Below are 9,100 nucleotides of genomic sequence, written 5' to 3'. Positions count from 1 at the left end.
CCAAGACGTCTTCAATAACTTTAGAAGTGGGTGGCTTCAGTTGAGGCAACCTCAGCATTTGCTCCGAGTCTCCATCATCTGAATGATCCCTAACATAAAGGTGAAGATCAACCATATTAAACACGTTGCTTATGGTCATGTCATCAGGCAACTCAATCACATAAGCATTAGGTCCTATACGTTTCAGCACCTTGTAGGGACCCATCTTTCGTGGATGTAGCTTGGTATTGACACCTGTCTGAAACCGTTCAGGATTTACTCGAATCATCACCATGTCCCCAGGTTTGAACTCCACATAACGCCGATGACGATCAACAGAAGCCTTATACACCTCATTGTTCAAGGCAATACGCCGTCGAACGTTGGCATGCACCTCAGTGATATGACGTAAGAACTCATCAGCTTCAATACTAACTCGAGCCTGGGGTGGGAGTGACATAAGGTCAACATGGCCGCTTAGGTTGGATTCCAAGCAAGATCTCAAAAGGAGTACGACCTGTTGTCCTGTTCACTGAGCTGTTGTAGCCAAATTCTGCAATGTCAAGAATAGAAGGCCATGTTTTCTCATAGTCTCGAACCAAACACCTCAACAAGTTTCCCAAGCTACGGTTCACCACCTTTGTCTGTCCATCTGTCTGTGGATGAAATGCAGTTGAAAAGTTCAGCTTTGTATTTGTCTTCAACCACAATGTCTTCCAAAAATAACTCATAAACTTAACGTCACGGTTAGATACAATACTAGTTGGCAGCCCATGTAGTCATACTACTTCCTTGAAGAAGAGCTTTGCAACCTGATAAGCATCAAAAGTCTTACGACAAGGTATAAAATGAGCCATCTTAGAGAAACGATCCACAACCACCATAATGGAATCATATCGTTCTCTAGTAGGGGGTAGTTCAAGAACAAAATCCATGCTAACATCAAGCCACGGTGCATGAGGAACAGGTAGTGGAGAGTATAAACTTGTGTTCTGTTTTCCCCTTTTTGCCAACTGACATACACGGCATCTCTTGATCACATGATCTACATCCTTTGTAATGCATGGCTAATAATATCGATCAATCACCTGTGCAAGAGTCTTATCTTTTCCAAAATGTCCTCCTAATCCTCCTCCATGTAACTCTTGTATGATGTGATGACATAGGGAAGAGTTTGGGATACAAAGTTGCGTGCTAAAAAACAAGTACCCATTATGAATAGAGTACTTTAGTGTTGCCCACCTTGTTGTAACTCCATAAAGACAGTGCTGAAATCAGAATCAGATGTATACTCACCTCGTATCTGATCTATGTTAATAACATGTACTGAAAATGTGTTAAGTGTGAGCACTTTCTGGCTAAGTGCATCAGCCACTGTATTCTCTTTTCCCACCTTGTACTTCATAGTAAATAAAAACTCCTGCAAGTAGGCTATCCATTTGGCATGTCTGTGGCTAATCGATTTCTGTGAGTGAAGGTGCTTCAAGGCCTCATGATCAGTGTACAAAATGAACTCCTTACCAATGAGGTAGTGCCTCCAATGGCGTAGCACTTGGACGACTGCATACAACTCCAGATCATAAGCTGAAAAGCGCTTCTTGGCCTCTTTCAATTTTTCGCTATAAAAAGCGATGGGGTGTCCTCCTTGCATTATCACTCCTCCTAGCCCAACATGTGAAGCATCTGTAGCTACCTCAAATACTTTGTCAAAATCTGGTAGGCGTAGGATGGCTGCCTCGGTCATCTTCCTCTTCACAAGAGCGAAGGCTTTGGTCGCTGCAGCTGTCCATTCAAACTTCCCTTTACTCGACTTCATACATTCAGTGATGGGTGCCATTACTGCACTGAAGTTTCGAATAAATCTCCTATAGAAGGAAGCCAACCCATGGAAGCTACGGACTTCTGTTAGAGTCTTAGGTGTGGGCCAATCAGTGATGCTCTTGATCTTCTTCGGATCAGCTTCAACCCCCTTTGATGATACTATAAATCCAAAGAATACAACCTTGGGCAGTATGAAGGAACACTTCTTGAGATTAATGTATAACTTCTCAACACGGAGTACTCTCAAGACTTGCCTCAAGTGATCCTTATGCTCTTCTTGGTTCTTACTGTATACCAGAATGTCATCAAAATAAACAACCAAAAAGCGACCAATGAAGGGACGAAGGACCTATGTCATCACCCTCATAAAAGTACTAGGTGCATTTGTCAGACCGAACGACATGACTTTCCACTCATATAAGCCATCCTTGGTCTTAAAGGCGGTCTTCCACTCATCTCCAGAACGGATGCAAATCTGATGATAGCCACTCCTCAGATCTAACTTGGAAAAGATCTTTGCCCCGGACAGCATATCCAACAAATCATCTAGTCGTGGTATAGGAAACCTATACTTGACTGTTATCTTGTTGATAGCACAGTTGTCCACACACATACACCAAGAACCTTCCTTCTTTGGCGTGAGTAAAGCTGGTACTGCACAAAAACTTAAGCTCTCCTCAATGAAGCCCTTCTGTAGTAACTCATCCACTTGTCGTTTCAGCTCGGCATGCTCAGTAGGACTAAGTCTGTAAGTAGGAAGGTTGGGTAAAACCGAACCAGGTACCAAGTCAATTGTATGCTTTATGTCTCTCATGGGAGGCAACTCATCTGGGAGATCATCAGGGACTAGTCAGAAAAATCAGACAGGAGCTCTCTGATAGGTGCACTATACGTTACCTCAGGTTGGGGGGTGACTTCCCTAGTAACAAGTGCCATAACCATTCCAGTCTCATGACTTGTGCGTAAGAACTGTTTATGGGAAATAGTTAGCAACTCCTTTGTGGGCAGAGCTAATACCTTCTTCTCATTGTCAATGCCCTTCTGATTTGACCTTAATGATCTCTTCCGCCGTATTTCAGCCGGCACATTTACTGGATAGAAAGTTGTAGGAACACCCTTCCACATGAAAGTACACAGATTTTTCTTCCTTCCAACCATGGCATCATTGTCATACATCTAGGGACGACCAAGCAATACATCTGTGAGTTTCATTGGGATCACATCACACCATACTTTCTCTTCATATCGGTAAAGTTTCAAAGGAACTGAGCACCTCTTATTCACCTCTAAGGTATTACCATTCAGCAAGGATACGTTATAAGGTCGAGGATGTGGGTTAGCTTTCAAGGTTGCTTTCTTCACAAAGGTTTCAGAAACAACGTTGACACAACTGCCACTATCAATGATAATCTGACAAGTATGCTCACCTGACTTCATACGGCTGTAGAATATGCAGTTACGTCACCAATCCTCTCCTTTGGTTTCAGCCACTAATATGCGAGTAACAATATTTATTCCCTGGGCATCATCCTCATTAGTGTTTTCCATATCATAGTCATATCCACCACCATCATCATCATCTAATGGGTAGGGATAAAAAGCTGACTCATCCTCCTCATTGGAGTCTTCAACCTCAGCTACTGCATTAACCCACTGCTTATGCAGATAAGACTTAGCAAAATGTCCTATCTCTTGACAATGGAAACATTGTACCTTATTACTACTTGACATGGGTGCCTTTCCTTTATGATCAGCTCGTGGAGGAAAAGTGGATTTTGGAGGTGCTGAACTACTAGGTTTAGTGGCTGGAAAATTCTTCTTTTCCTCCCCAGCTTGGAAACCAAACCTTCTAACTGGCTGTGCTAGTAGCTCCTTTGCTGGTAGGGCCTTGTCAAAACAATCCCTTACTGAGTGCACTTCAACAACTCCGATACCCCTGTTGATTTCAACTCGTAATCCCAGTCGAAATCGAGATAACAGTTGCCTTTCATTCTCCCTTATGCCTGTACGAGAATAAAGTGCGTCAAACTTGTTCATGTACTCGGCAACAGTCATAGACCCTTGACGAAGAGAGTTCAGCTGGTCTTGTATGCGAGCTCTGAAGTTGCGTGGCAAGTATTTATCTGATAACTCAAGCTTCATCTCCTCCCAACTAGTAGGTTCTCTACCACGGTCTTCTAACTCTAGCTCATAGGTCCTCCACCACTCACGAGCAGCCCCAACTAGTTTAGCACGAGCTAGTTTCATCTTCCGTTCCTCAGGTAACTCATAATAGTCAAAATAGTCGTCTAGTGCCACTACGCAATCATAAAACAATTGGGGGTCATATCTCCCATCAAACTCCGTCAGATCGAGCTTGACCTTCTGTGAATCTCCAGAATACCTTAGTTGCACGGGACGCTCAGTCTCAAAATATCCTCTTACATGCTCTTCAAAAGTAGGTTGTGCTACCGGAACCCTCTGTGGTGCTTTCAGATTAGGGTTTGTTCTCCTGATAGTCAACTGAACAACCACATTCATTGGAGTGTCCACTTCGGGTGTTGTACGTGAACTGTCAGTAGGCTGTTGGGGTGGAGTCTCTTCATTCAACAACTTGGTATCCAATTCAACCTTCAATTCAGCCTTCAATTCGGCTCTCATATTCTGTATCAATTCCATTATAGAAGCTAAGGTGGGGGTGTTGTTCTCAGCCATGGCTCTGATACCACTTAATGTAGGGAGGGATTTGACAACCAAACCAGTCCCAAAACTGCAAGAACTTTTAGATTAGAGAACAACCAGATTACAGCCTATATAAGACAATAATTCCACAAACCAGAAATAATGAAGAAGGATTTCTCAGCAGTCAAATCGATCTCCAAAACTGATCCTTTATCAAATCAGAAAATAGACCAGCAACTAGGACTAATTCAGACATAATAATGAGTCCCAAACATAGCCCAACCAGAATGCCAATCACAGAAAGACAGGGGGACAGAAAGGACCTTATCGGTTCTGTCCTCTGTTTAGAAATCCACTACAGGACAAAAATATGGTGAGTTCGTATATCTCACAAACCACTGATGAGAAAAGGCTCATATGTGGATCAAGTTTCTTCCTAGGTGAGGGGAATCTCTGATCAAAATTTCAGACCAAACTGATGGAGAAATAGACCTGGACAGAATATGAGATTTCTTTGCAGACCACTTTATCGCTGGACAGAACTGAGTAAAAGGTTGAATTAAATACCTATGGCAGTAGGGCAGTATAGGGCCTCATAATACCTTGAAGAAGAAAAAGAACACTTGAAGAAACCCTCTTGAACTTCACGTCGCAAGGAGTCGACCGGATCAAACACCAACCCCTTGTTCTGTGATCACACACACAGAAAATCCAGTAGATGCATGGTAGCGACCAGCAGCAAGTTCTTTTTTTTTTCAAAATCAAAATTGTCTCTCTATGATGAGAGCTCTCCTTTATTTATAATAATGATGGAGAGGGTTTACAAGTAATAGTAACTCAGAGTTACTAAATCAGAGTTACTAAAAATTGATTACAAGAAGTTACTAAAAACTGAAAATTAGAATCTAATGAAAATAGAAACTAGTCTAGACAGAAATTAGAAACTACAATGACTTGAAATTAGAAACTAATTTAGGTACTGAAATTAAAAACTAATTTAGGTGCTGAAATTAGAAACTAAATAACCCCATCTAAAAAGAAAACTAAAGAAAAAGGAAACAAATCACTAAATCCCATATGCAACCTTAGAACCCCTAGTTTAAACCCATAAAAGTAGTCCAATACACTCAAAACACATGAGATCAAAGGCCTAACATGTATGGAACCCAACCCTAGACTTATTCCTAATAAAACAAGCCTATTTTGGTAATTAATCTGCATCACGGTAGCCCCTGATAAATTTTTTAGGACCATATGAGTATTTCAGTAAATTACTTATATATACTTGTAACGAGGGTTTTGCGATATACTTGTAACAAGGGTTTTTTCTCGGTAATCAATATATGAGAGAGCTACGAGGAAGAGCGGTTATAACCTTATTCTTCTGTGATAGTGAAGTGGATTTCATCTCACCATGGACGTAAACAATCTTGTCAAACCAAATAAATCCTCATATAATTGTATAATTATTTGTTTGTGATTTCCAAACTTTCCTAAACTGTTTTAGGCTGTCATTTTTCTACAGCAGATTTCAACTTAATTTTAGTAAATGAGCTGTTGGTGAAACAGATTCCACCATAGCTAGCAGACTGGGAGCTGTATGTCACCTTTCTCATTACTAAAAATCATAAACCAAGTGATAGCTCTTTCTACTAGTTTGCCTTTTCTGAGGCTCTTTCCACCATCATTAGCTATCATACAAAACCCTACCTGCTTACCAATGTTGGATCTTATGGAGCATTGGGCCTTCCGGCCGGTCAGGAATCTCTTTCCCTCACTATCTGATCCACTTTCCAATATTGCCGTCTTACTTCCAAACACTGAAATGCAAGAGGTGGACCACCATGACCATCACTCCCATGAAATCAGAGTCTACATTGCCATAGCTAAAATACAAGACCCACAACAAAGAAAATCCTATCTGCTTTGAGTGAACCTCTTCACAATCTTTACTCCATTTATGGCGCAAAATCAGGCTTTACCACCATTTTTATGAAAATTTGAGTCCCATCCAAACGAAGAAAATATCCATTCCATCGTCCTTTGTTTATTATTAACTACTAAATAATAAGGCTGTGTTAAAGGGTGTTAATGGGTTGGGTTTAAATGGTTTAATTCTATTCGGTTCATGTGTAATTGACAGAAATCAAAACAAAATTTGGTTTCAAGTCCCCAAATTGAAACCGATTTTTAATTGGTTTTGGTTACTTGATTTGTAGTCAATTCTGGTTAATGGTTTATCGCTGGTTTGGCTTCGATTTTTGTCATACATTTTAATTGATTCGATATTATGGTTTAATCGGTTTTATTCGTTTCGCATTTTATTGGTTTATCAACTTCATATGGTTCTAGATAATTTTGAACCAATACTTTTTCAGTCTATATCGAAACCCAAATGATTAAAAAAATGAAATCAAATAATAATTGTTTACTTGATTTTGGTTTAAATGATTCGATTCGATTTGGTAAACAGTTACAGTATGAAATTGACTCCCTCAACTGTCTCTATCTTTACCATAATGACTCTTTGGGGAGCTTTTTCCTCTTCGAAGCATTTTTCTCATTCCCAAATGTGATTTTTACCATAAAAAATACTTGTAGTTGAAGATTCTCACAACAATTGAGCTTAAAATATTAGAATTGGCAGTAGAAGTCAAGGCTATCACTATAAAATAATAGAGGGTGGTGGGGGAAACCCAAAGAAACACTTGTGAGAATCAAGTGTGTATCAAAACCAATTCCAATTTCCACATAGAATCACACAAAATAAATGAAACTAGATGTGCTCCACAGTCAATTGCTTCCACTGTGTGATTCTCTGTGTTGATGCAGAAATCCGACCGTTGGCTTTTGGAGCAAAACCTATAAAAAAAGGTCGGAGGAAAGTTTCGAAACTCCGGCCAAGAGGCTCTGATGTCTTAGTCAACTTCAAATAACAAATAATGTAATGGAGCAGTGGGGAACCTCTACAATGGAATTCCACATTTGTACAGCACTTTTTTATAATGGGTTTCTATCTATGAGCACTAACATCTAATCTTATCTCTCTTACATTCTATCAAATACTATAGTGGTATCATTGATCACACAATTACACTGATAATGTTAAATCTTTTCTCTCACTCTTCTCTTCATTGATCTCATTACTTCAAGATTTTCACAGTTTGGCTGTTAATGACTCTGCAATTCCTCCGAATTTCGCCAGGTCGACCAGATTGCAGATCACCCATCTTCACCATTCCCTCCACAAAAGCTTTGAAGAACTCCTCTTGATGACAGCTGAAGTATTGAACGTATTCTCTAGTTCTTTCATTGGAGGAGTACAGAGTTTGATCAGAATTGAGAAATCCTCGCCCAGAAACCAAGTCCTTGAAGTACTGGTTATCGAAAACAAGTGGAGTTGAATCAAGGTCCCCTGTTACGTTACCGTCTCCACCAAGAGGGCAGAGCTTGTCAAGCTTTTTTCTGAACTCGGGTTCCATCGCAGGATCAGGCTTACCTGTTCCTGACTGGTTGTAGAGGCGGAATACAATTGAGAAGCACCGTGCGTTGCCGATTGAATGAGAACCAGAGAGGGCGACAAGGTCCTTTACAGAGAGATTGAATTTTCTGAAGAGATCAATAAGGGCAATTGCAGTGGCTCTTGGGCTCGGCATGATATTGTTTGAGTCTTCTTGGCTCGCCGTTAAGCTGTCTTCTCTTCCCAGCTTGACTTCCCAATTGGGTCCTTTGCTCTGCAACAAGAAGAAAACAGAGCCCATGAAGATTTCTGGGGAGAAATATGAGTTTTTTATGTTTTCTCATTTGGGATTTTTGTAGTTTCTGATTTTACCAATACAACTGCATCTCTGGAGGCCATAATTATGATATCTGCGCAAGAAACAACGCCTGGACAGAGCTTCTCTAACTCTTCCTTGGCTTCGTCGATGACTTCATATGATCTGAGAGAGTTGATGTTGGCCAGAGAGAGTTTCTCGCCAAGCATGGTGGGTGTGTCATCAAGCAACAAAGAAGCGTCACAGCCCTACAAAAAATTATAATGCCAATGGCATAAGCAACACAGGAATGGACTAAGCAAATTAAACCAAACACAAGAGGTAGCTAGGCATACATTAACAAAGCAGTCATGGAACTGCAAGCGCATGACAGAGGCAGCACTTCTTGGATCCCTTTTCATGGCTTTTTTCATCACTTGTCTCACAACTGATTCTGCTCCTGGGCATGTCTCAGTGTAATAACCTTGCCTCAGTTCTGTTGCAGTAGCCAAAATCATCATCATCATCATTTGGTGGAGAAAGAGGAAGAGCACCCACTGAACAAGAGAGAGTGGAGACATCATTTTGGGCTTCATCAGTGCTCAGGTTGGTGGGTTGGGGCCTGGGGCTTAATGGTCTCACTTCCTCAAGTTGTGCTGTGGGAAGGTGAATAGGACTAAGTGGGTGATTCAGAGGGTTAGGATGGGGGATCTCTCTAAATTTGAAGAGTTGGATGAGTGCATTCAATGGATAGCCTTTATATACAAATTGAACAGATGAGGTTCTTGTAATGGTGTCAGCCACAGTACCAACAGTGAATTGTAAAAGAAGAAGTTGAAAAAGATAAGCCCATTGGAAGATTGTTGATCCCATGGACCCATGGA

At 40.8% G+C, this 9,100-nt stretch overlaps 1 protein-coding gene across 1 annotated transcript; it reads right to left on the bottom strand.

Annotated features, from left to right (window-relative positions):
- Window positions 1-7,388: 7,388 nt before the first annotated feature.
- Window positions 7,389-9,100, bottom strand: LOC122067587 (peroxidase 17-like). The gene is made up of 3 exons (XM_042631420.1): window positions 8,573-9,100; window positions 8,294-8,485; window positions 7,389-8,195 (listed from the first exon to the last, which is right to left on the bottom strand). The coding sequence occupies exons 1-3, from the start codon at window positions 8,810-8,812 to the stop codon at window positions 7,605-7,607; spliced, it is 1,023 nt and encodes a 340-aa protein (XP_042487354.1). The 5' UTR covers window positions 8,813-9,100; the 3' UTR covers window positions 7,389-7,604.

Source organism: Macadamia integrifolia, unplaced genomic scaffold (assembly GCF_013358625.1).
Source record: "Macadamia integrifolia cultivar HAES 741 unplaced genomic scaffold, SCU_Mint_v3 scaffold2988, whole genome shotgun sequence".
NCBI classification, from domain to species: domain Eukaryota; kingdom Viridiplantae; phylum Streptophyta; class Magnoliopsida; order Proteales; family Proteaceae; genus Macadamia; species Macadamia integrifolia.
The sequence above is the reverse complement of the archived record's forward strand: the minus strand, read 5'-3'. Positions and strand labels throughout refer to the sequence as shown.

Excerpts from the sequence above, each read along its gene's own strand:
- LOC122067587 (XM_042631420.1), bottom strand. The coding sequence starts at position 8,812 with ATGAAGCCCAAAATGATGTCTCCACTCTCTCTTGTTCAGTGGGTGCTC. Across the intron at positions 8,486-8,572 it reads TCCATGACTGCTTTGTTAAT|GGCTGTGACGCTTCTTTGTT; the intron begins GTATGCCTAGCT and ends AATTTTTTGTAG. Across the intron at positions 8,196-8,293 it reads CCAGAGATGCAGTTGTATTG|AGCAAAGGACCCAATTGGGA; the intron begins GTAAAATCAGAA and ends TTCTTGTTGCAG.